The sequence below is a fragment of the Aphelocoma coerulescens genome, chromosome 13, assembly GCF_041296385.1.
Source record: "Aphelocoma coerulescens isolate FSJ_1873_10779 chromosome 13, UR_Acoe_1.0, whole genome shotgun sequence".
NCBI classification, from domain to species: domain Eukaryota; kingdom Metazoa; phylum Chordata; class Aves; order Passeriformes; family Corvidae; genus Aphelocoma; species Aphelocoma coerulescens.
In genome coordinates, this window is record NC_091027.1 from 14682753 (window position 1) to 14709202 (window position 26450).

The 26450-nt window shown below is 41.2% G+C and overlaps 1 protein-coding gene across 2 annotated transcripts in view; it reads left to right on the top strand.

Annotated features, from left to right (window-relative positions):
• Positions 1–26450, top strand: part of TENM2 (teneurin transmembrane protein 2) — a 744328-nt gene that overhangs the window by 570912 nt on the left and 146966 nt on the right. For both annotated transcript variants that reach the window (XM_069029269.1, XM_069029270.1), the window contains one exon: positions 11106–11344. In XM_069029269.1, the coding sequence (XP_068885370.1) occupies positions 11106–11344 (239 nt within the window). The remainder of the gene's footprint in view (positions 1–11105; positions 11345–26450) is intronic.

Here is a 26450-nt window from a genome sequence, read left to right on the forward strand (position 1 = left end):
ACAGGATATCCAAAGCCAAGATGGCCAAAAAAGGAAAGGAAGGGGATTCTTGCTTACTGAAGGTTTGGAGCTAACTTTCCCAAAAAAAAAACCCATCCAAAACCACACAAAAAACCCCATGATGCTGACCTCTGAACTGCTGCTCCTGTGAGAAGCTCTGCTATTTTATAGAACTTAATTTGGACATCCTGAATTTGTTATTTATTGCTAAGAATCACAAGATGGAGATGTTGGTCCTGTTCAGCCCAGACTGGTTCTTGCTGTGTGTTTCATTGCCCAGGATTAGTACTTACTTTTAATTCTGGTGTCGAGTGGCCAGCTCTGTGCCTGGTCTGCCTCTTTCTGTATGGAGTTGTTCTTGGGTACAACAATACTTAAATCTGTCCTTTCTGAAGGCTCAAGATTGTCCCAATTTACCAGTAACTTTACCTGGAGGGAATTCCTTGGATATTCACAAAAGGATTATTTGCCGTAATGCTGGTGTCTCTGAGCCACAGCAGGGGGCATTTTGTCTGGCTGGGGTTTTACTGTCTGATTTTGTACCTATTCCCAGCCAGAGGTGACTGTGATTTCCATTATTTGATTCTTCTCTTTCTTGCTACCATGAAACCTGTGGGTGTGTCATGTTGATGACAAAAGGTTACTCTGTGAGTACTGTTATTTTTGGAGGTTGCAGGATGCCCGACAGTTAATTGGAGCTTTTTGGAAGACAGGTTTGTCACAGGCAAGTATTAAGCTATTAGAAAATGTCCTGGCAGAATTGCTGTGTTCCAAGTCTATTCCAGAGCTGCTTCAGGATCGATTTTAGTTCTTTTCTGAAATTACACACCTGACAGGGCTTGATGACAAGTTTCATCACAAGAATATTAACTCAGAAGATGACTGAAATTGATGCTTGTAAAATCATTGAGACTTTCAGAATTAGCCTGTAATTTTTTCATTTTAAAACTGGCATTTCATCTACATTCATACCAATAGCCATACACAAAAAAACCCAAAAACATCTTTTTGGGAACTTTTTACTTCAGTCTTTACTTCATAGCTTTAGCTTGTTGCAAAACACTGACCCCTCTCATACTGCCTCTTCACAGTGCACTTCTCTAATTTTTTTATCTTGTTATCTGTTTATTAATCTCCATAGTGGAGTGCTCAGGAGGCAAAGCCAGCACTGACAGCACCTTCTTTATCAAGAGAGGGTTTCATAACTTTGCGTTTTCATCTCTCAGTTGTCTTCAGTAGATTTTGCTCTCAACTGAAAATGATGTGCAAGTGGTCACGTTACTGATTATGAAACAAAAAGTGGCACCTGAGCTGTCTGAAGGGAATGCTTTGTGTCAGCCCTACAAAACTCAGATCACAATTTAGATTCCAGATATCTCTTTATTTAACAGTACCAAGTGCTGAAATCATTGAATAATACAACACGTGTCTGCATGTTGGTTTTTTGTTTTTTTTTTCCCTGCTAAGAATATTTTAACCTTCCCTTTGTTCCTTTGGTGTCTTAGGCAGTTTGGGCTAAATTCAGACTGGAGACATCTCATTTCACAAATACATCCTTTCTCTATCTCTTGTTTCAATATTGATTGGGGATTGTTAATCACATTTGGTTTATTTTCTTTATGATGTAAAGGAAGCTTTGACTGCTTGCACATGTTTTCATGTGGCCTTTTCAGGCAACTGTACCCAAATCTTTGTGTATCCTTTGTGGTGCTGTATTTTTTACACAATTATGTTTAGCTGTATTGCAGCAGCTCGTTGCTTCTAGTGGAGTTATGAGTTTGCAAAATGCCTATGCAGAGTTCCTAATTGTACTTTTTTAGAGTCATAGAATGGAATGGGTTGGAAGGAGCTTTAAGGATCATCATGGGCAGGGACACCTTCCACTAGATCAAGTTGCTCAAAGCCCTGACTAACCTGACCTGGAACACTTCCAGTGATGTGTGCTTGATTTTAGTGTGCTTATTCCTGGTTCAAGGCAAACAAATTGGGGCTGTGCCTTCCCGAGTCTGCTGCTGCTTTATGGCTGCACATGCTCCCAGGCTGGCTGCATAATCATTCTGTTTTCTTTGAAATAAGGGTCTGTAATGGAAGGGTTGAAATATCTCTAAGTAAGGACACAGTAATGCATGGCTGTAGCACTTTTATGGTGCTATTTTTATGGTTCATTTCTGCAGTATTTAGCCGCTTTACCTTTAGGCTCGGAGCTGCTGTTTAATGCTCTTTAACTTTTATTGTCCTCTTGCAGTCTGTCTCAAAGCATCTCCTCCTCCTCCTAACAAAGTGCTGGTTTCTACCTTCTCCAGTTGAGAGGTGTTCCTTTATTGCTGCTTTAATCATTGCTTTCCAAGGGGATGTGTGATGAAAATACTGCCTTTGAACATCCCACTGTGGGTCTCGTTCCTTCCTGACAGCCAGAGAGGCAGCGCTCTGCTTTAAAGCTGAGCATGCTTTGAGGGCACAGGGAGAAAGGAATGGCTTTGCAGGGGAGGTTCCCAGGGCTCCTCACACAGCAGGAGTCCTCTGGTGTGGGAACCTCAGACAGGCACTGGGCATAATGGGATGGCTGGTGAGGGAGAACAGAGGAGCTTTCATGGATGGATGTTTCACTGAGATTGCCTGATTTACTAATGCCTCTTTCATTACTTTATATTGATGTAAAATTAATTGATACCATTATAATTAATAATACTTAATTTGGGAGAAAAAAAGACTTGAATTAAATAGAAATTACTCTTATTCTTCAGTTCTCATAATTAGTCTCGTAATTTGAAATATTTTCAGTCCGAATCTTTCAGTTGTAAAGATAATTTTGTATCTATGTCTATAATTTCTTTGTGCTTGCTCACAAGGAGCTGATGCTAGGCTTTAAGGAAGACTGTAACATCCTAATGCTTCTTCTGTGTTTCAGGAGAAAGGATGATGGCTGCTCTTCTGGTGATTATGAAATCATTGTCTTTAGATCTTGTGGGCTGTAGTATGAGACCAGTGGTCCAAATCTGGGGTCATTTGTGCAAAGTTCAGTTTAAAGATTGAGAAATCTGAAAATTTAACCTGAAAAGAATTCCTATGAACCCTAAAAGAACTCCCATGTTGCACTTCAAAATATTTGCCTTTTCCTGGGTTTCAGGCTGCATTTTTTACTTTGCCAGTGTGATTCCAGCACGGTCACTCTGGGTGAGCCTGAGGACAGCAATGAGAGATAAACAGATGGAGCAGCAATGTGAGCTGTATCCCAGTCTGCACCATGCAGGGCTTGAACTCAAAATCATGGGGTAACACAGCTGGGAAACATCTGCACCCAGTGCTCCTGGAGCTGCAGCCTTGCAGGGCAGCAATGAACAGTGCCCTGTGCCTGTGCATAGGCTATGGCAGTCCAGAATAGGGCGCATGAGGAGAGGGATTTAATTGTGGGGGACAGCACTATTAATTTTTTGAGCAAGAAATTAAATATCTGAAGTGTTGTTAATACTGCATTCACATTTTGTACCATGTTTGGGTGCCAAGATCAGCTGCAGAACTTCTGAACTGAATATGTAAACTTGAAGTTTCTGAATGTGCTGAAGTTCCAAGCTACAGCTGCTCTCTGCAATTGTCTGCCTATTTTCAATGATGTCTCAATATTTTGATATCTTCGTACATGATGCAAAATGTTCTGGAACAGAACAGTGAAACAAAATTTCTTTTCCTTTTGTTAATGCAAATTCCTAGGATATATTGGGCATAACAAACAACTGCGTGGAACAGTGAAGCGAGTCCTTACTCTAATTTTGCATTGTCTTTTGTGGCTTTCTCTTACCATTTACTTGCAGCTACAGGTACATGTGCTAGAGCAGGTTATTCCCCTGAGACCGAAGGTTGGGGCAGGAACTGACTCCTTCATTCTCTTGTTCCTGCATGTGAAGGTTGCAGAAAGGTTGTGGGGATTTTCCAAATAATTGGGATCTGCATAGATAGATTCTGGACCTGTCTAAAAATCAAAAGCATTTTAGAGAGTTAAGGAAAGCACAGTCAAAAGCATCCCCAAGGACTTTAAACACATTTGGGCCATGTACTTGGAAGAATTCCAAAAGCACTGTAGAAAGGTCATTTTTAGCAGGCTACTGGAATATCATTTTCATAACTAATATAGGCATGAATAGGAGAGAGAAGAGGGTGAAGGGAAACACTACAAAAGCAGGATACATAATGACGATTCAGAAAATCAGTCTAGATGTACTCCCACTCACGTACACATAAGCTCAAAGAAGTTTTTACTGATTGCAGATAATTGCATGTTTTCATGATCTTGTTTTAACTTCTGGGTTGTGCAGAGTGAACAGGCAGCGTGAGTGACTGCACAGGAAGAGACAGGCACGTTTAGGGTCTTTATGAAAAAAAAGTCTAGAGTTAGGAGATTTTGGTTCCTCTTCTTTTAAGTTTAGGCGTCAGCTGATAAAGTTCTCTCAGAGTTCTGAGTTTTATTATTCTGTTCTGTTACTTATAGACTTGAAATAGCACTGTTAGTACTTTTTCTTTTTTTCTTGTTAAGTGAGTGGTTGAATTAAGAGGTAGTGAAGAGCTTACATGTATGCCTTTTAAAATAGAAGTGTTTTGAAATTATGTTCATTAACTGATGTAGAAATTTAAATCTGCATGGACCCATTGAAATGCAATACACTGTTATCATTATCCTCACCACTGGAATAACAAATGGAGGCATTATTGTACTTTATCACTTGGAACCATGCAACAACCACTCAGAACCCTATGGCAAAAAAAGACATTAGGTTTTCTGCTTAAGAAGAGAAAGTTCCTGTAGTTGAGCAGGTTCAGAGCTGCCTAAATGTTCCAGGATCTGCTGATTGATCCTGCTACACTTTCATGTAAGTGCATCTGCAAAGACCCTGATTTTTTGTGTTTGTAGCTGTGCTGTTACTCTTTACTAGGAGTTAACCAGCAGTTTCATTGCTGCATTCCTGGGGAATAAACAATAGTGCAAGAAAGAGATTCATAAATTTAAAGGGCAAAGCAGTTGTTGACTGGCTAACTCCCACAAAAGCTAACTAGGATTCAAGCAGACAGGCTGAGTGAGTGGGCTCACCACCTCTTGCAGAGTACCTGGAATCTTGTTGACCACACAGGCATCAGTCAGGAAGGTGATGGGTGGCTCCTGTAGCTCGTGTAGCCGTGTGCCAGGAGCTCCTCTCCCTTGCTGGCCTTCCTGGGTTTTCCCTTTCTGGAGTTTATGCCTTTTGAAGTTGGTGTTCTCCATCTCAAACTCTCGAGCTGCTCACAATCCCCATTTCAGCAGTCTCTGAAATATTTTCAGAGACTCTCCATATTTTCCACCTTACCTTTCTACAGCCTCTCTCACAGCTCTGCAGTGTCACAGCTCAGCAGCTTCTGAGCAGCTGGGGACAGGGCAGTGCCATGAGGACATGCCAGAGCCAGGCCAGGAGCACATGGTGAGACCCCCAGAGAACGCTCCAGGGGTCAGCTCGCAGTGGGATTAGGGAGAGAGAAGCTTGTAAGAGTTTATCCAAGAGTATCTCAGTCTCACAGATGAAGAGCAGGTGTCCTGTGGAGAGGGGCCCAGCACAGAGCTGTCGCTGTCACGCAGTGCAGGTGTTTTGCCTTTGTGGCTTTGTGAGCGATGCCTGCTTGGTTTTGTTTAATAATATGACAGATCAAGGTGCCCAAAGGTTGGCACCTGCCTTTCTGTACAACACCCTGCCTGGCTGTCAGGCAGTGTTCAATTACTGTGCTTCACATGTCCAGCTGTGTCTTTGTTAGAGGGTGGCAGTGGCGGTGACAAGCCAACAACTCGCAGCAACCTCGGTGACATTGCTTTACACTCCGTGGTTTTTAGAACACTTTGCCTGGGGATGTGAAGAACCCAGCCTTTAAGGAATCATCAGCCTTTCAAGAGCTGAGGAGCTGGAATTGGAGCTGCTCTGGGTGCTGGAGGGCTGCTGCGAGGATCAGCAGGTTACAGTGGGTACAAGTGTTGCATTGATACTGATGTCTTCATCCTGAATTACTGTTTCCATGCCTAACAGAGTGTCCTTAGTTACTGCATCAGTATCTGCAGCAGGCTGAAAATCACTGAAATAGGGTCTTGTCATGGAGTGTCCTTTGTTTCCACAGGCATTTGGGTGTGGGGGTGCACAACACACAGGTGTGTAAAATGGCCAGTTGGTTTATATAAGTGTGTATTTGAAATAGCTTTCCATTGAAAAATCTGTCTTTCTGAGTTTAGTCTGTGGATTTGACATGATTGAGACAATTTCTTGTAACTGTACAATTTAAACACAAATAGATAACACTTGTTAAGCTTTATTGCTGGCTTTAGAGTTCTAGGCACTCAAAAGGAAACTTCTGTGCAGTTTTACTACATCAGAGAGCCCTCAGCTGTGGAAACGTGGCTGATGGTCCCATGTTTTCTGCAAGAACCTGAGAGAACATGCAATTAAATCCCATTTGGGGAAAGACTGTGAAATAGGTAACCAAAGCTTGCACCAGTCTATCACTCAGAGTTCATTTTTTTCATAACAGGCATAAGAACAGCTTATAGTTTTCTTCAGAATTGGTTTCTTTTTGTTTGGAAGCTAGAAATCTTCCATAAAACTTCACTATCTGAATTTGGTAGCCACTTCAAGGCTTCCACTGACATAAAATGACTCATGGCTACTTTTATGGCAGACTTTGAAAACTGCAGAAGATATTTTTTATCACAATGAAAGCCAGCATACTATGTTCTGTAGTCCATTGTTTCTTTTCTGCTAAGAATAAATGTCCAATAAAATTATAGACAGATGTGATTTTACCACAGCTTGAAGGTATTTTTAAGTCCTAGAACAACTAAATTGAGCAGTTACTATTCGTTTGGCATGTAGCTTTTTTTTTTAATTACTATTAAAAACCCTGTAAAATAAAAAAAAAGACAATTTAAGCATTACAATTCTATGTATGCCTTTTTTTTTCCATACAGAAGAAGTTTAGGACAGTATGAGGAGGGAAAGAAGCAATTTATGTTAGAAAATGTCTTGTTCTTCCTTTCTATTACAGTTTTTCATCGCAAAACCAATTTTTTTTTTCTCCTCATTCTTGCAGTGTGCTGCCATGACAATCTGTCCAGAAAGGAGGGGGGGAAAAGCTGATTGTTCTCTCAAAAAATATGGAAGTTAATACAGTCTGTCAGACCACTATTCCCTGAACAGCAGAGGTCCTTTTGACCTGTGGGAAAGCACATGCTAGAGAGAGCTCTGAATTAATGAAGAAAGCAAAATATAGCTTTTTCCATTTACCATTAGTGCAGAGAACAGTGGTCAAATGTCCCCTTGCAAGCTCAACTTTCACAGATGTCACCTTTGTGGTGGTGTCAGCGATGAGGTGCACGGGTGTGACCCCCCACAGCAGCAGTGCTGAAAACAGAGGGGGTGAATCCTGAATCCTGTAGCCTGGATCCGGAGCCTGTGAGCAGGAGAGGAGAGCACAGAGTGAGCTGCAGGGTTAACTTATGTTCTGTGGGCAGCACCCAAGCTCCTTCCACAGCTTTTCAAGGACACTGAAATTACAGGATCATTGTAGGCTGGCAACCATATTTTGTGATTATTTTCAGTATGGAATTGTCTTATTGATCCACAGAAATCAGGGAGACTGGGCTGAGACTTAGCAAATTTACTCCCATATTTTCAAAATATTAGATTAGTCCTAGTCTGATTCAAATTGCTAACACTTAATTGTGAGCTAGAAAATGTGTTTTTCTTAATTGTGTTTGATAGGTGAACACGTAAGACAGAGAATACAATTTTTTAATTCTTATATGGAGTGTATTTGAAATTAAGTGAACTGGTATAAATCAGATCATTTCTTTTCATAAGCAGGCATTGTACAATGCTCCCAGCTTTACCACTGTGAGGCTGTAATTAATGTTGATAAATGCTCATGTTCTCTCTGTGCAGCTTCAGCCCACAGACAATTGGTTGTACCAGAGCATGTCAAATCTCACATAAAAATATGGCTATAGATCATTGGGTTTAGGGATAGAGTTGAGACAAGTCAATTTATTTCCATTAGTAGCTGAATCTAGATTTAAAACTCTGGGGGTCCAAGTGTTTTTGTCCATTATGTTCTCAGTCTTTCTGGTGTGCTGTGCTATGATTTAAGGTATGCCTGCTAATCTGGCCCCCAGCTTTGGAATGCAGTGTCCATTTCCAAAGTGTCTTGGGGGATATTTAACATGTCTTTAGTTAAATGTCTTTTTTAAACTTTTGAAGGCAGAACTTGTGTACTTGTGTACAGAAGATGGTGTGATATCTTCTGATAGCTGCCACTTTGTCAGGGTCCATATTGAGACAATGAACTTTCAGCTTTCAAAATGCATGGGTAGGACAAAATTCAGGGTTTATCCAGTGACATTCTTTCTTTTTGGCTTTGATAATGCCATCGTCTCATGTAGCCTTTTCAGTCAGCTTTTTTTGCTTCTACAAAGTTCTGATTAGTTTTAACAATATCACAGAGATCCTGTTTGTATGGACAAGTGTTTTGGTTTTCTTTATATAGTTTATGTATCTCAAAGAGGATCACAGTGGAACTGCTTTTTTGTTCTACTTTTTTTGTCTTCTCACATGCAACAGTATATGATTGACATGTTCTATTAAAGCATATCTAGATATTCATTAATTCAATTTTAATGGGAGCAGAGTTTCATTATATATCTGAGTTTACTTTAACAATGCTTTATATTAAAATTTCTGTTGGTGCTGTAGCTGCCTTCTCAGCTAAAGAGGACATAAAATTCCTGGGTTTAAAAGTATTTCAGATAAAGGCAGTTCCAAGGACTCTAATTTCCAGTTTCATTCTAAAAGATCTGCTTTTGGGCAGGGAAAGGGTAAGCACTGTTTGTTACAGACCCTTATGTCCAAAGCTAAGAGGGTCGTTCCTGCCGTGGGGATTCTGGAGGAGAAGGGGTCCTGGGCTGAGGCAGACGCAGAGTTACCCTGAATAAGAGGAGCTTTCCTGCCTGCCTTTGTCTCACCAGCTCCATCTTCCTTCTGGCTTTCCCTTGTTCCTAACTCTCCGTGTCATTTCAATCCCTAGGTCCAATCATGGAAGTGGTCTTGTGCTCCCAACACTGGAGAGCAAGCAGAAAGGACTAAACCTGCTTCTGCTGACAAGTTAATCAGGTTCTACCCAGACAGAGGGAGCAGAAGAGTCAATAGGTCTGGTGCGACACAACAAGCCCCATAGTATCATTTACCCATCAGTTACTTTAATTGAACTGTTGCAAAGTAAAGAAACATTTAAAATGAAGGGTTCAAGACATCAGTCTGCCATTATTTCTTGCTTTCCTTTAACTGAAATATGTTTTTCATAATTTAAAAGTCTGGGTAATTTTAAGAGGAAGTGTTTTAGCATTTGCCTTTATTGCTTTTTCTCATAGATCACCTATGATGTGCAGAAAAGAAGCAATTCTAACCTCTAATGTGCCTCTCTGATGAAGAAAAAAGAAGGGCAGATTTATTTGTTAAAGAAACCCCAATGTTTCTATTAAGTAACTGGTTAGAATTAATCTGTTTGAGTTTGATTGTGTTTCTGAAGTCTCCAAAGTTCAAAGAAAAAGTTTTGATGGTGGATACTGCCACTGTCTTTGTGTATTTTCTGCAACAAACTAGATTTTGGTCACCGTTGAAAGGTATGTACAAGGCTACTTGGAGTTTAAAAATCAATAACAAAGGCAGTGTCAAAGTGATTGTTCATGTTTGTTAATAGAGTTTATTAACTGATTCATTTAAAAAAAACAAAAAAAAAACCCAAAACACGCCACATATTTTCAGAGGCTGTCTTCAACTATAAATGTTTAATCAGAAATCTGGGGAGCCTAGCCAGCCTTCCTTTTACTGTCTTTTAGCTGTGTGCAAGTTCTGTGCAATCTCTTGTACTCTGAGTTTTATTTCAAAACTAATGTTTTTAAAAATGCCTTTTAAATCACTTCTGGTATTCTGTAGAATAGGTATACACTGATCTATGCTTGACAGTAGGCACATTCATGATCGTGGGCTGGAAAACATACTTGGGAAACACATTTCAGCCTCAAACTTCCAAATTGTTGTTGTCAGTGAGTGACATGGATTTTAAAGCTCTAACAGGTGGTTTGAGAGTGACATACTGGATTGTATCTGAATAAAAATGTTAAAACATATTTTACATTGGAAGTAAGACCTGCGTTATTTTAGGCTGTGATTTTGATTTTGGAGATTACTGAGTGTCTTCATTCTGTTTGATTCCAAGAAGCACTTGTGTGTCAGAGCTGTGAAGGGAGAGGGTATGGAGCAAGTCTTCAGAGCTCTCTGTCTTAAGCCAAGTGACTTTCTGTAAGACCACAGCCTGTATTCTGTGCTTCTCCTTTCATTGTCTACTGGAACATGCTTGTAGTCAGTTCTTCCTGACTGTGAGAAGTTAATCTAAAGAAACCAGTCTTACAGTTTGCTTTCTCCATTTCTTCTGTCTGGAATGTGTTGACAGCATTTTCTGAGATTCATTAGAGAGTGTATTCTGTCCTAACAAATGTATGGGCAGTTGAAATCCTCTTTTTATCTGCTGAATCATGTGCTTTTGGTAATTGTCTTAGGTGTTCAAACGAAACCTGTGTACTATTAAACCACAAAATCATGCTTAATTCTAGTTCTGGCAAGATCTTTTCCTACAGGACTATGGGTTTTGCTCAGTATGTTCTTACAGTTTTGCTGGGAGCTTTTGCCAAGAGTGTAAATGAGACTCAGAGTGTGGTTTTCTTAGAATATTTTGAGTGGCGGATTCCAAAGGGAACTCCCAGACATTTCATGGGTCATGCTGGTGTTTTAGCTAGTATGTGGTCAAGTTGCCTCTAATTACAGAAAAGATTAAGAAAGATATCCTGACACTGTATTTTAGTGCCAGTTGTTAAGATCTGGTAGCAAAAAGACTGAGAATTTTCATCTCCCTATTTTCTTCCTACAAAATCCTTTTTCTTTTTGGTTGAATTTACCAGGCTGTGGCAGCTGGAATGGTATAGGAGTAGGAGATGTTCTTTCTTAACTGCAGGACTTGCCATTTTCAACTATGTTCCATTTTATGTTTTTCAGGCATTTCTTGTTTAAGACATCTTCTGGAACTACTCCGCTGTTCAGTAGTTCTTCCCCTGGTTACCCGTTGACCTCAGGAACGGTTTATACTCCACCTCCCAGACTGTTACCTAGAAATACATTCTCCAGGAATGCATTCAAGCTGAAAAAACCCTCCAAGTACTGTAGCTGGAAGTGTGCTGCTTTATCTGCAATTGCTGCTGCAGTCCTGCTTGCCATCTTGCTAGCATATTTCATAGGTAAGGCCGTGTTTTCTCTGTCAAATCACATGGCTGTGTCAGAAAATGAAAGTTCAGCAGATGAAAGGATGGTCACTGTGTTTCACAAATGTGTGTTCTTAGTGAGCAAAGAATATTATTATTCCTTATTCTGATTAATGAGGAAAAATAAAATGTTCAAGTCACGTTCACTGTCATAAGAGCAGTGGAAGCAAGAAATTGATTCAGGATTCTTAATGTGCAGTGTTAACTTTAGGTGTCAGATATGCACATCTCATAGATGGTCCAAACAGAGTGATTTAATGACTTTTTGATGTAGTGCCATATGTTTAAAAAGTATTTAGAAAAAAATGTGATAGGTGGTGAATTCACATAAATAACAGAAGCTAGTGGCATTTGAATTCAAATATTACCATCACACGCTGCCTTTAGATAAAAAAAAGAAACAAAATAATTTTGATTACTAGATCTCAGTCTGTATGGGTCTGTGTGCCTAAATCCTGGTGGTGTTAAATTTGAATCATTAGATGGTTCCATTTTGCATGCAGTTATTTTCCATATTCCACTCATCCTTAGCATTTTGTAAGGAAAAATACAGAAACTCTGAATGTTGCATTTATTTCCCATGATTCATATATTAATAGCGACCACACTGTGTCCTAATCTGTTCTGTGTTTTTTTGAGATGTTTTTAACATGCTGCTGAGATTTTGTTTTTCGTAATTCAATTAATTTTGGATTTCCTCCCCCTCCCCCGGTACCTCTCTCAATCTCTGTTGTTGTAGAGGTTTATCTAAGTGTCTACACAAACTACCAGTGTATTTTGCACCTTTTTCAGGGCCTTTAACAATATGCTGATGACAGTGATGTGCTGCACAAACTCTTTAGCTTCTCTGACTAAATGGCAAAATTATGGTAGCTTGACAATATTTTCTGTTAATACTTTCCAGACCTATTCTTTGTAGGATTTATTTCATCTGTGAAGCTATTCTCACATATGGCACTCAAAAGATCTATAATGATGTGCTGAATTTTCTCTCTCTTTTTTTTTTTTTTTTTTTTTTTGATCCTATGTAACCTGACTCTTCAGGATAGACACCTGAAAATCCCATTTTTCATACTAATGAGCTTCCATATGTGATTAATATATACAGTAGTAGGAAAGAGCTGGCTGAATATTCCTGCTGTCTGTTTAGTCCAGACCTACATCCCAGCATACTGAATACTACAGATCTAACCATCTTTCTGTATTTCCCCTGTAGAAAGCCTCAGAAGAATAACAAGCTTAGTTTGGTATATAAATGAAAAGATTGGAAAGCACATGATTCATTGAACTTGACAGTTATCATACAGCAGCTCCCTGTTAGAGTGATTATGCACATGGGAAATGATATACTGCGAGTTGAACATTTTATTCATGTGCATAACTTTGAAGTGATGGATTATGAAATGTGTTTTTCCTTGGTATTTAGGTTACTGTAATCTTAAGCAAAGCTTTGCAATGTGGTTATTGCTTTTTACACTTTCATATGTAAGACAAGAGAGAATGTAAGGCAATGTATTGACTCTTAATAATTGATGAATGATCTATCATTTCAAGTAACTACATAACGGATTCATTTTGACAGAAGTTTTTGAGGTCGTCTTTCCTGTTGAGAGAATGATGAGCACAATAGAGTTGGTAGTGAACACAACAAAGCAGGGTTTAGGAGTGTTGGCTCAAGGTTTAAATAATGAGAAGTTACCTGACAAGCTTCATGCCATACACAGAAAAGAATAAGTATATGTCAAACCCAGAAAATAGCTGAAATTAATCCAATGAATAAATTTGATAGATCCACTGTGATCATAATTTAGAGTGATGGAAGAGAGAGAAAAGAAAAAACAAAATAGCAGTGGTGTAGCCTTGGATGCATGAGAACAACAGAAAGGTAAAAGCAAAGTGCTTAAGTTAGGCCATTTATTAAATTAATTCCTTCACTTTCAGCAAAAAATCATACAATTCATTGCACATGACAAAGAGCAGGTGTAAACCATGAGCTATAAACTAATCCTTGCTGTCCTCCAGCAGTGTGAGTTAAGGTGCTAAATCATCTCCTGATTTGAAAAAAGGAAAGGCTTGGAAGGTGCTGCTATTGTATTTCTGCCTTACATGTCCACAATGAAAATTTCTTGCTCTCTAACAGAGCAGAGGTTCCATCGCCGGGGTTACATTAGCTAAAAGTAAGAGTTATGGAAAAAGTCATCAAAATTTGCAGCAAATGGTTCTGCTCCTTAGGCTTGTCAGTGTATCTGGACTGTGTGAACGTGATGTATCAATGCTGATCAAGACTCTTGCAGGGCCAAATGCAAAAGGCAGTGATGGCAAATATGGGGTAAATTATACTGAAAGAGTAATTTGAAGTTGTCATATTCTTCAGGATTTCTAAATGAATTTTCCTATCATTAAAGAGATGGGAGAATTGACATGGATGGATCATTGAAAACATAATGTCTACAGGTTTAAACACGGAACTTTGAGACTGCAAAAGATTATGGCTGGCACGAAAAAATTTCTAATGAGGATGATTTAAATAGAGAAGCAAAAAAAAAAATCTCGTAACTGATGGAAAAGATAAAATATTTAAAAACTTATTAGGCATTCCTATTGCCTTTCCTCCAACACACAACTAAAAATACAGTGAATGAAATGAAAAGGCAGTATGTTTAAAGCTTTAAAAATAAATTCATAGTGCATAAATAACCTTTGGAACTTCTTGCCACACTACATAATTGATGTTAAATAAAGATACTACTGAGATTTTAAGTTAAACATTTGTCAAAATAATGGCAATATGCCTTGTTAGAAGGTAACTTCGGGTTTTCTTTTCTTTTTAAAGATACATATAGATTGATGGTTTATATCATAATATGTCATCAAAGTCTAGCTATTTAGATAGACTCTTCCTTTATAGGCCAGTCAGTACCACAGTTATCTGAAATTTCCTAAATCTTTCTCTGCAAACTACCCTGACTGATGTCTGGGAAAAATTCCTGCAGATCTGCATTGCACTGGTCCAGTGTGATAGGACAGGTGTTTGTGCAGAATATGCTTGGTTCTGTGTGCAGACATTTTGCCACCTTAGACATACTGGTCTATGTGTGAATTCCTTTACACTAGGAGGGTTTCTGCAGAAACTTTAACACAGATCAAACTCAACAGATTGAAAATAAATCAAGCTACTTTTGGTCTTCTTGTTAAAGGAATAGACCATGGAAAAAAGTTCAAATGGTGTGTATGAAAGAGCACTTTAAGATGTTTCTATGGCTGATTGTTATACTATTTTTAATAGCAGAGAATAGGAAAGAAGTCACTTCAGTTAACTTTTCCATTACATGGTGTACACAAGGCTGTCTGCACATTTAAAGCCAAGTTTGTCACTTCTCCCTGTTTCCTCAATAGCCAGATGTGAATAAAATGCAGAGTATTAGTTTCTAGTATTGCACAGCCTTTTGGTAAATTCCAGCACGCAGGATGGAAATAAAATTGTCCCACAGTCCTTTCTGAGACTTGTGCCATTTCACAAAGCCCAGGAGTTATTCCTATTATCCAGGGGTGACATATGAAGAATGTAGAACCAGCCATTCAAATTAGGACATCCTGAAGATATTGGGCTGGTGGTAAAACCCAGTTACAAGAAAGTAATTTATAAAGTGTCAAAAGGAAAGCATATACCACACATATTGTCTTTGTCAGAGTGTTCACTTCAGAGGTTAACGGAGTGATGAAAGCATTTGTCATGTTAAATTAGTTTTTAGCTCTTTTGATTCATGCCAAACTTGGAGGAGAAAAATATAAAAAAGAAGAAAGAAGGAGCATAAAAAGAGTCACCTTGTATTTTTCACAAAGTAATTGCTGCCAAACATAAATACCACGTTTTTGTAAGCCCCTATGCTGCTCTGATTTCTGCCAATCTATCTTTGAGCATCAAAGAACATCTGACCATCAACATGTCAGTACATTAAAAATATGGTAATTTAAATATTTAGACTTTCCTGTGGGGGAAAAAAACCTGCACTGTTACTTCCTGTGGAAATTAAAAACTGTGATGGGTTTAAAGATGTTTCACTTGCAAACAATATCTTGATACTCATACTGCAACTTTTAGATATTGATGCTCTTTTATCTACTATCATATGCAAGAAGATACAGGAAAAAAAAAAAGAAAAATAACAGACTATGAGAGCAGCATGGTTGCACTGCCCCTTTAGTGCCTATGTTGCACATGAAAGTATTAGTCATTTATTCCTCAGTGTTATTTGACCTTAAATACACAGGAGGTTTAAGATAAATTTCAGGTTTCTGCATAAACTTGAAATATATTCACTTCAGTGCCACAGAAAGGACTGAATTGCCAAAGCGTCTGGCAGTTAATTAAGCAAATAAAAATGTCTTTTTTTTTTTTTTAATTTGAAATTAGAACCTGAAAAATAGCTATTCACAGAACATAAGATATAGGGAAATAAATGCTTAATTTATGTAGTTATTCCTCTTGTACCCCCAGAAGTATTCCTTTGTTTGTGTGGCAGACAAAAAAATCTATAGGATTTCTGACTTGGAAGTAGAAGTCTCATCTTTACTCTGCATCACATATCTGTACATGGTACAGTTTGCATAAAATCTTATCCTTTAGGTGTTGATATCAATTTATTTTCTTCCCACAATTTTTTGCTAATGTAAGTGCTTGGATGAAGTTTGTTGTTCACTCATGTTTGTAAGTTCTTCCACTTCTAAGCCAAGTTGTCTTTTTGACTCTGATTCCACAGATGAGGATTCATCAAAATGGGTTGCTCAAGTGCCTGTCTTATGTACCTATTGATTTCTTTTTCCTCTCTCTGAGTTGTATTTGACAAACAGGAACTTACATTTAGTTTGACTTCTTATATTGCATTTGTTTTTAACTTGTGGAGTCAGAAAACCACGGCCTTTGTCTTGTCCAGACTTCACTGAAATCAAATATGCTAGACATTCTGGAAAGCAAGACTGAAAAAGGGAAAATCATGCAAAGCTGGAACCTCTGAGAGGCAGAGGGCATCTGGCTGCCAATCACTGCGATCAGATTCGCTTGAAATCAATGTAAACCAAGGGAACGCTGCATCTTGCAAGATTAGCTGATGACAGAAGGTTCTGTTCTTAAATTTGCATTGAAAATAGGTGTCAGTTAGGGGCAATAATTAAATTTTAGAATATGCCTGTCATATTCTAAATGTCACACATTCAGTGATTCTTATTGACTGCTATCAGTCAATCTGAGGAAGAAAAGCATGGTAGTAGCTCAATAAGCCTGTCTGACGCTACCTCTGAGAAGTTTTGAGCCTTTTAGGAAAAAGCATCTGGCTTCATTCCAGAAGAAAACTATGCACTAGTGTTGGCAATTTTGGTGCTCATGTCCAGGAAATTTAGATGTGGCTTTCTAGCTAACAAGTGTCCCTATTCCACAGTCCAAAGGTGTGAGAGATTGGTAAAGTGAACGAGACACTTTTCCTGGAGACAAGATGCTCCAGCTGCACTATATGCTTAATGCCACAAAGAACTGGAGGACTTTGACATGAAATTACTTGGGTGTCGTTTTCCTGGGCTTTTCCTGAGTCAAAAGTGAAAACTTGATCTGCAGATTTGTTCCCAGAAAAGCCAATGTACAATTGTTTCACCTAGCAGAGATCTCAGGCACAGTGGGAGTGGGAGGATTTCTTTGTGGAGGGGCAGTCTTACAGCTTGGTCAGTTGTACATTTTCATACCATAAACCTCAGCACTTGAAACTAGAGTGAGACTAATGTTCCCATAACTCTCAAAGTGCTATCATGTGCTTAGCTTAGCTCTTGCAATTAAAAACCTTTCTTGCTCAGCTCCAGGCTGAACATACTCTGAAGCCTTGGCAAGAGACAGGGGACAGAGAGGATCATAGAATGTCTTCTTTCGTGTGTTACTGGAGTTGTGTTTTCAGGGCACGTTTTGGGTTGTTAATGCAAATTGCCCAGCACAATCTCGGATGGGTCTGAGGAAACATTTTTCACACATGCTGGTAATGCTCCCCAGGAGCTGTTAAAATGTATTGCTTTGAACTTGAGTAAAGAAACAACTGCCTGGCTGGTGCTCGCTGTCCTGGCTGGGGCTGCCCTGCTCAAAACATCTGCTTGGCCAAGGTTAGTGCCACAGAAAGGAGCAGTGTGATGTGACAGGACAGAAATGGCTCACCTAGACATTACAGAGAGATGCTGTTTAAAATCAGTAATTTATTAGTACAGTTATTATTTATATAGTAGAAACTTTGGGGTTTTTTAGTTATAGCTGCAAGAATGGCTTCCTCAGAGGTGCTTTCTCTTTTTTCTCTCAGTTGTGAAGTACAGGTTGTGCTTCATGTGCCCTTGCCATCCTCCCATGCACAAACTAGAAAATATGCTGAATTTCATGGTGGCTGTGTGACAGAGCCTATTCTCACTTTCATCAGTTCAAATACCTAATATTACGAATTTTTTAGTAGTCTAGGATTTAATCCTGGAATCACAGGTATGAGGTCTTGTCAGGCCAAAGAGATAGCAGAGAAAAGTAGATGCAAAATGAGACTTACAGGAAGTCAGGGGGAAAAAATGATGAAAAAGCATTGAGATATTTTTGTGAGACATGCTTTATAACCCAGCCCAACAAACTGAGATGAGGCCATTTTTCAGGGGAAGGGTAAGCATAAGGGATATTGAAGATTAAATTTTGCTAATATAATGCCAAGTCAGAGATACCTATCAAATAAACCTGTGGTCATTGTCTCTGAAAAGTCAATGTTCAATATCAGTGTAAAATGTCTCATTTCTTCCTAGGGAAACATTGCTCACTTAGCAGTTATTTAGATTGAGATCACCAGTTGATCGTTTATAGATTCATTTATATTGATTATTTGTTGCTGTGTTTCTTTGTTGACTCACTGTGTTGTTTTGCACTTAGCATGCTTATGGATTTTATTTAAGTATAGCGGTACATATTTGTCTTTAGGAATAGAACTATTGCTCTATGGGTTCATAGAGGATTGAGAGATTTGACATGGATTTTTAAGTGTGGCTAATGTAGCTCTTAAAGCAGCATTAAGAATGCCATGGAAAAAAACAAAACACATACGTACTTAAGTGTACTAAAGAGACAAGAGAATATTCAAGGAATATTCAAGGACCTTGAAGGAAGGCAAAACAAAAAATTGGAATTAAATTCAACTAGTGGAAATAATAAGATAGGGTAACAGAGTAGGGAACTTACAGAGCAAAAGAAGTTGAACAGGGGGAAGAGAAATGATCTATCACTAACAGAAAACTTTACTCTCCATATAATATAATGGGATGAATCCATCTCAGTGATTTAAAAGCTGTTTAAGAAACAGTTTTCAGGATCATTTCAGCTTTTGCTTATTCAGGGTTTAATTTTATGTAGTCTTGCTGCATTACACTTTGACCTGCCTTCTCATGTCACTGCTGAGATCCCAGCCATCGTATATATTCTGTATGTCCAGTAATAAAGTCATTGACTTGCCAAGGTCAGCGAGTTTGAACACCTAATACACCATATTCATGTGATGTTGTGCCTTGTTAGTAATTCCTTACATGATAGCCTTGTAGCTATAAACAGGAAAAATGACATCTTCCGTGACAACCTGTCTGACCCCTGGGACAAATTTTGCACTCCAGATTTGGGTTTGCAAGGTTAGAGGATGATTTGTGTTGGAAGGGACCTCTGGATGTCTCTTCTGCTCCAAATGGGTCATCTCTTATGTCCACTCTGCTCTTGAAGACCTCCAAGGACAGAGATTGCACGTGGCTTTATCTTCTTCAGGACCTGTAGGTTCTGACAGGCTGCTTTGAAGCCCCCCAGCCATCTCTTCCCCTTCCCCCAACAGCAGGTGCTCCAGCCCCTAACTGTCCTGCTGACAGCCCCTGCACTTACTCTGGTTTATTGATGTCCTTGTTGTATTGGAAGGTTCCAAACTGGAAGCACTTATCCTAGAAGTAGCCTAATGAGAGCGGATGGGGATAACCCTCTCCCAGTTCCCTGGCCATGCTCTGTTCCTGCAGCCCAAGATGCTGCTGCCAGACCATGGTGCTGGCTCAAGTTTGTCTGGGGGGCAAAGACCCCAGGGCCTTTCACACAGAGCCCTCCCCAGCCAGGCCGTTCCTCTTTGGTACCACTGCAAGACGTTTATCCCATTTCTAGTGATCTGAAAAATGTAGTCCTTTTCCTGAGTGTGAGTGAATGTCTGTTTTCCAGAACAGAATTAGACCATGATGGGTAGAGGCAGGCCAAAGATTATTTTATTTATTAGAGCAATGTGTTGTCATGGTTTAGCATAGTTTGGATTTTTAGAGAAAGAGGGCTCCATCAGCCACGGAAGTGATTCTTATGCAAAGAGGTGCTTACAGCTTCCTCCAGACCCAACAGAACCAATCAATTTGCTACTTTGAATATTGGCAACTTTTTAAAGCCACCTAAGAAGCTTGACACGCCTCTGTGATCCACATTTAAGAACAAACAAATCCCGGGAAAGCTCTCTTGTTTCCAGCTTTCGGACAGGTGTCTGGGGGCCCGCGGCGCAGCCCAGCGGGGCCGGGCTGGGCCCTGCTCGGCGCGGCTTGGCTGAGATCTCAGCTGCTTCTGCTCGCTGGACAGCCGGTGCAGCCCCCTCAGTGCAAGCCGGGCCGGCCGGGAGACAGCCACCCAGAGCCCCCGCAGCCCCCGCAGCCCTGCTCCGTGCGGGCCAGCCCCCGCAGCCCCCGCAGCCCTGCTCCGTGCGGGCCAGCCCCCACAGCCCCCGCAGCCCCCGCAGCCCTGCTCCGTGCGGGCCAGCCCCCGCAGCCCCCGCAGCCCCCACAGCCCTGCTCCGTGCGGGCCAGCCCCCGCAGCCCCCACAGCCCTGCTCCGTGCGGGCCAGCCCCCGCAGCCCCCACAGCCCTGCTCCGTGCGGGCCAGCCCCCACAGCCCCCGCAGCCCCCACAGCCCTGCTCCGTGCGGGCCAGCCCCCACAGCCCCCACAGCCCCCGCAGCCCTGCTCCGTGCGGGCCAGCCCCCGCAGCCCCCACAGCCCTGCTCCGTGCGGGCCAGTCCCCGCAGCCCCCACAGCCCTGCTCCGTGCGGGCCAGCCCCCACAGCCCCCACAGCCCCCGCAGCCCTGCTCCGTGCGGGCCAGCCCCCGCAGCCCCCACAGCCCTGCTCCGTGCGGGCCAGTCCCCGCAGCCCCCGCAGCCCCCACAGCCCTGCTCCGTGCGGGCCAGCCCCCGCAGCCCCCACAGCCCTGCTCCGTGCGGGCCAGCCCCCGCAGCCCCCGCAGCCCTGCTCCGTGCGGGCCAGCCCCCACAGCCCCCGCAGCCCCCACAGCCCTGCTCCGTGCGGGCCAGTCCCCCCAGCCCCCACAGCCCCCACAGCTCTGCTCCGTGCGGGCCAGCCCCCGCAGCCCCCACAGCCCCCACAGCCCTGCTCCGTGCGGGCCAGCCCCCACAGCCCCCACAGTCCTGCTCCGTGCAGGCGGCCCCATGGCGCGGCCAGGCCAGCCCCCACCCAGTGCGGCCGACATTCATCTGAGGCCGCTGCCCGGCAAAGACCATGTGCCCAATAACGAGAAGTGAATTCCAGCTGCGGGGCCTGGGTGCGATTAACCCTTTTACTGCTGTAAGTTTTCTCCAGAACAGATGAAGCCTGCAGACATCAATCCTCTCCCAAGTCAAAAGAAAAGGAAGGGTTGAGGGCACGTGAAGAAAACACCCATAAAGACACCAAAGTCAGTGAAAAAGGAAGAGCTGAAACCCCGAGAGAGGAGAAAGAGGAGATGCTTCAAAGCCTAGAAGCTGAAATTCTGTTGTAAAGCTATGGTGATGGACTATGATACATCAGAGTACCTGTTGTAATTCCATGAAGCATGGGAGGTGGAGCGTTCAAACTGCAATTGTGAGCAAAAGTACCTGTGCTGAAACAAGCAAATGTTGAAGTTGCTGTGATTTGATGATAAGCTTGAACAGAGAGAGATGAAAGTGATGAAGACCCTTGCTCCCAGGGAAGAAGACCTCTGTTCCTAGAGCTGAAGATGCTCCCAGAGATAGGTGAAGAGAGCCTTTGCTTTTGAAGAGCTCAACCTTAAAATGGTACCCCAGTAGCTCCAGATTGGGTCCTCGAAAGCTGTTGTGGGGAAAGCTGCAAGTCGGGGGAAGGGACTCTCACATGTGAGCAGAGAACCAACCCGGGCGGCTGTCTCATTGTGATACTGCACCGTGAGAGAACTCTTTCTTGTGGAGATGTCTCCATAGCATGAGCAAGAGAGACTCCTCTTCTAAGTGAAGTGAAAAAGATTATTATAGTGGTGGTAAACTGACTGAAAATCTCAAGGGTTGTCTTCTTACATTGTCAGTGGGAGAAGGGAGAAAGGTGGGGGGAGGAGAAGTGTTCTGGAGATTTAGTCTTGACTTTTTTTCCTTCCTTTAAGGTCTGTTAATAAACTCCTTTATATTCTTTTAAGTTTGTGCCTGCTTTGCTTTCTCCTAATTCTTATCTCACAGAAGGAAAATAAGTAAGTAATGGATATTTCAAACCAAATCACTACACTTAATTGGTGTTTCTGCCTGGTGTACGAACTGAACCCGCTACATGTGTGTAGGAAGGAGAGGCTCCTGTTTGGACTGCTGCATGTATACTTTATAGTCAGCAAACTCTCTCTTAATTTCTCATAATCATTTCTGACATCAGAAGCTTGAATTACAATGCCAAAATGAAGAATGTAGTTGGTTAGAAAAATCCTGTTTTGACTTGTATGTTGAGCAGATTTGATAATGAGAGAATCACTACTGAACCCCACTGTGTGATTATGAAGCACTCTTAATGTCTTTGTCTTGGCTATTACTAAATAATTACTAGAAAAGGCAAGCATTTGTATTAATGCAGTTCCTGAATGGAAAAGGAATTTCATTCTCTAATGTTGATCTAACAGAACCTTACCTAAAACTGTAAATATGCTCTAGGTTTAGTTTGTTTTCTTCTCTGGGGTGTCCAGATTTATCCCTCTGTGTCATATTTGATTTTTAAAAGATATTGTACATAATTCATAACAGTGCCGCAGTTAATTGAATTTTAAGCTTTATTTTAATTTGCTGGTTGGTTGATCAGCTGATTTCCTCCAACATTTTTCTTACTAAATACTTTCTGAGAAAAGCCACAGAAGAGAGGATCTTTTCACATCCTGATGCCATCGTGGCAGAGCAGGTTCCCCATGTGCTGGATGACAAGGTGTGTCTCCAGCACCTTACTCGCCTTGCAGGAATCAGCCTGGAGTAGACAAGACTCTTGGAAAGGTCAGACAGACTATTCCACATATTCTGCTCATCCCTGCATGTTAACAGTTGTGTCATTTAAATTTGGGTGTAGTGCACTATTCTCGCACTTCTCTTTCATATTTTCTGTAGATTTGCATCTTCTTTCAATTCACTTATTTCTCCTGCAAGAGTCTTCCTGCATTCTGCGAGGTGCAGGTGGCTGCAAATCTCAAATATAGGGATCAGAGAGTGAGGAATGACCTGAGGATGCAGGAGCTGGGCAGAAGGCCCCATGTGTGCTGACTGCAGCAGTGGGGATCCACTGCTGGTGCTCAGGATCCCAACTTCACATAAACTGACTTAAGTGCAATTGTATCTACAGCGAGTCCAAAGCCAGCCTGCTATAATCAAGAGATGTCATTTTTCAGTTAGGATCTTTTTGCTACAGTTTTGTCTCCTAAATATGGAAACCATGAAACCCCTCTGTAATTCCACAGGAGCTAGTTCAATCCAAGGCAGGTCGTTTGTCAACAAACTCGGGTTTTGCTCCTCATAGTTGGAATTGGAGTTGTGAGGATAATGTTTTCTTTTGCAGAAGGAAGGAGATATTCCTTCTGTCAGACTGTACTGTCACTAGAGGATTTCTCTGTTCAGTTATTAAAGGCTTTAAAATTGAGGTAAACAGTGCTTGATACGCTGAGAAAATTAATGAATGCTAGAAAAATGTCAGGAGTACATAGCAAGGTAATACAAGAGTAGCTATGAACTTGTGACATCTTTGCTGGTCTGTGAAAAATGCAAAAGAACCTTAAACTGAAAGAGAAATTAAACAATTTCACAGCAGGCACCCTAACAATTACCAGAGACAGGAAATGCAACACCATAGCCGCATGTACCTGGCAGTGATGGGTTACTGTGCCTTTAGCATCCAAGCCTCTTCCAAGGAGACATGTGCCTCTTGGTAGGAATGTGGTGCAGAGCTGGGACCTGAAAATAGAGAATCCTGTTAAAACTGGCCACAAGGTAGCAGGGAGCAGCAAGAGAAAAGAGATGCAATTTAGGCTTGTATGATTTATTGAGCCAAAAATTTATTTCACCTGTTGTTTATTTCATCATATATATCCCCCTTTTACATCTCGAGACTCCCTTAATCACTGAAATGCAAAACTCCAACCACATGAGAAAAGAGAGACCATAATGGAGTCTGCTCATTAAGAAAAGCTCAGGGATCTGGTTAGTCCTACTCTTGCAGGGGGAGTTTTAACTTTTTTTAAAAGCATTTTTATGTCATTTTAACTCTCTTATCATGTTACTGTCTTCATGGCCAGAATCTGAACGTTAAAAACATCAAAGTTCTTATACAAGGGTTTAGGGATTTGGGGCTCTGTTCATGAAGAGTATTAGAGTCTTTTCCAACCAGAAGAATTTTTCTGCACCTCTGGAGGCTTCCTGAAAATCCTAAAACAAATAATAGAAAAATAGTGATTTAAAACCTAATTTCTAATACAAACCAGCTCTGGCTGTCTAGATGAAGAATAAGCTTCAATAAATGGGAGACAGACGCAGCCTCTTCAGTATGAAGAGTAGCGAGGATGCAGAAATAGAAATAGGTTTTTCATTACTTGAGGGATTATGCTTGGGCCAGAAATGCCAAATATTCTGTGGACCGCAGCTGCACTTTCAGTCTGCTGTTGTATTAGCTGGTAATAGTAAAACAATGATGTGGTGGTAGAGACAGCTATTTGTTCTCAGAAGTACAGAAAAGCTGTTTTCCCTTTCTTTGCTCGGATTGCCGTCTTGTCCTCCATGGCATGTCTTAAACTTCTGTCCTATTGCAGTAAGTGGGCTACAAATTAAAATATACATTCTCCTTGAGCACCACCTGAGGATGCTCCTCCAGCTGCTGATGTGCTCCCTTAGACAGTTTTTTCTTCTGTCCTTGTGACACTCCTTAGTCAATTCAGGGGCTCGTTATTTCCTTGAACAACTGGGTCAGGGCAATTGCCTGAGCAGCTGTGGGCAAGTGCCATCCATTAGACCTGTGGCAAGGAAGGAAGGGGCTTACTGTCCCTGGCAGCAGGGAATTCAGAGACATTCAGGAAAACAGCGGGATGCATCCTACCCCTCAATTGTTTTTCTGTCACCTGATCAGCACTGCCTACTCTCATATTAATACCGAGACTGGAAATAGTTTGGTTTTCAGGATGTAGCTGGGTGGAGGGTTTCACTCAATCTCATCTGAGAATATTTGTAAAGGGGAATTACTTAAGTTAAAAGGCTGTGGGTTTCATCTCTTTAGATTTTAGATCTCTGACAGAATGAGTTTTATCTTTTGCTTAAGGCCAAATAAATAAAGGTTTAACAACATTTAACACCATTCTCTTCATCATTAGATTTTTTTTCCCTGTCAAAAATCTATGCATTTCCTTTCTATAAAAATCACCATGAAAGTGGTCTGCTTAACTCCATTTCCCCATGCTATGAAGCATTGTTTTAATATGTTGTTTGACTTTTTACAGTGAGCATTCATAAATCATTCATCTTTTCTCCCATATTTACCATTAGAAAGCTGTAAACAGCTAGAACAGAAAAAGGCTTTTTAACACAGTGCAATTTGCTTAACATTGCTCTGGCACTCCTGGAGTACCAAATACACAGCAGGCTCCTTAGCAGTGAGAGTTTTCTCTGCTTTGCTTGTGTGTTCATTTCCATGTACAGTTTTCCTGTGTTGCCCATGATTTGAGAAGTCACTATTTAGTATGGAATTCACTATTTCAATGAATTTGGAATTCCTGGATACCATTTCAAAGCTGTCAGCCTCCCAACCTGCGTTTCAACTCAAGTCTGAAGGAGGAGACCTTTTAGTAGCTACTTTTAGCAGAGTGGTGGAGTTTTGAGGCGAGTAGTTCCCAGTGCAGTGCAGCTGAAGGGCTCAGGTCACCAGGCAGGGCAGCCTGCTAGAACAGTCCATGCAGTCCCAAGGCTCATTCTGGAACTCTTTTTTCCAGGGCCACAGAGTCACAGGAAAAGCATGAACTACAGGTTGTGGATGGTGCTGCAAATCCGCTCTGGCAGCTCTGCTGCTGGGACCTTGGATTTCCAGTTTGCACAGTGGGTGCCTTTGCCTGGGACCTGAGACCAGTGTGGGTCATTGATGATGGATCATTTCCCAGGGATGGGGCAGCACAAGGCCATGGGTTGCCTTCATAAGATCCATCTTATTTTTTAGCTTTCGAGTATGGATCCTTATTTTGAGCACAGATCTTTGCTTTTGTAAATAGAAAGGTCCAAAGCAAAGCTCAGGGCCTAAAGTTCAGGAATTCCAGTTCTCTTAATATATTTCCATTCTTTAGCTGTAAGCAATCCTTTACATACTTTCAGCAGATTTTGTTTTAAATGCTCTCCATTAAGAGCTTCTGCTGAGTGCTACAACTTGCATACTCTGACAATCCCAGAGCAGTTTGCAGAAGAGGTAATGGCTGCATGTACTGCACACCTTGCTTTTTCTTGGGTATAGTGGTGACTTTGGAATCGTCAATATTTTTTATAGCTGTACAAAGCAGTTTCCTGAGTTCAGTGTTCAGGAGTTTGACACATGAGTAAATTACTGAACATAGCAAGTCACCAGTAAGTGTCTGTGTGGATGCTTTTAGCCAAAATTTGCAATTTTTTAAAAATTCAGTTGTACTGTGTGGCCCCAAATCTTTCTGTTTCCAGAGACAAAATATTTTTGTAATTCCTTGCAAGGGAAAACAGGCCTTAAACACCAAAGTTTAAGATTTGGGGGTTTGGAGATGGCAGAAATTCAGGTTTTCAC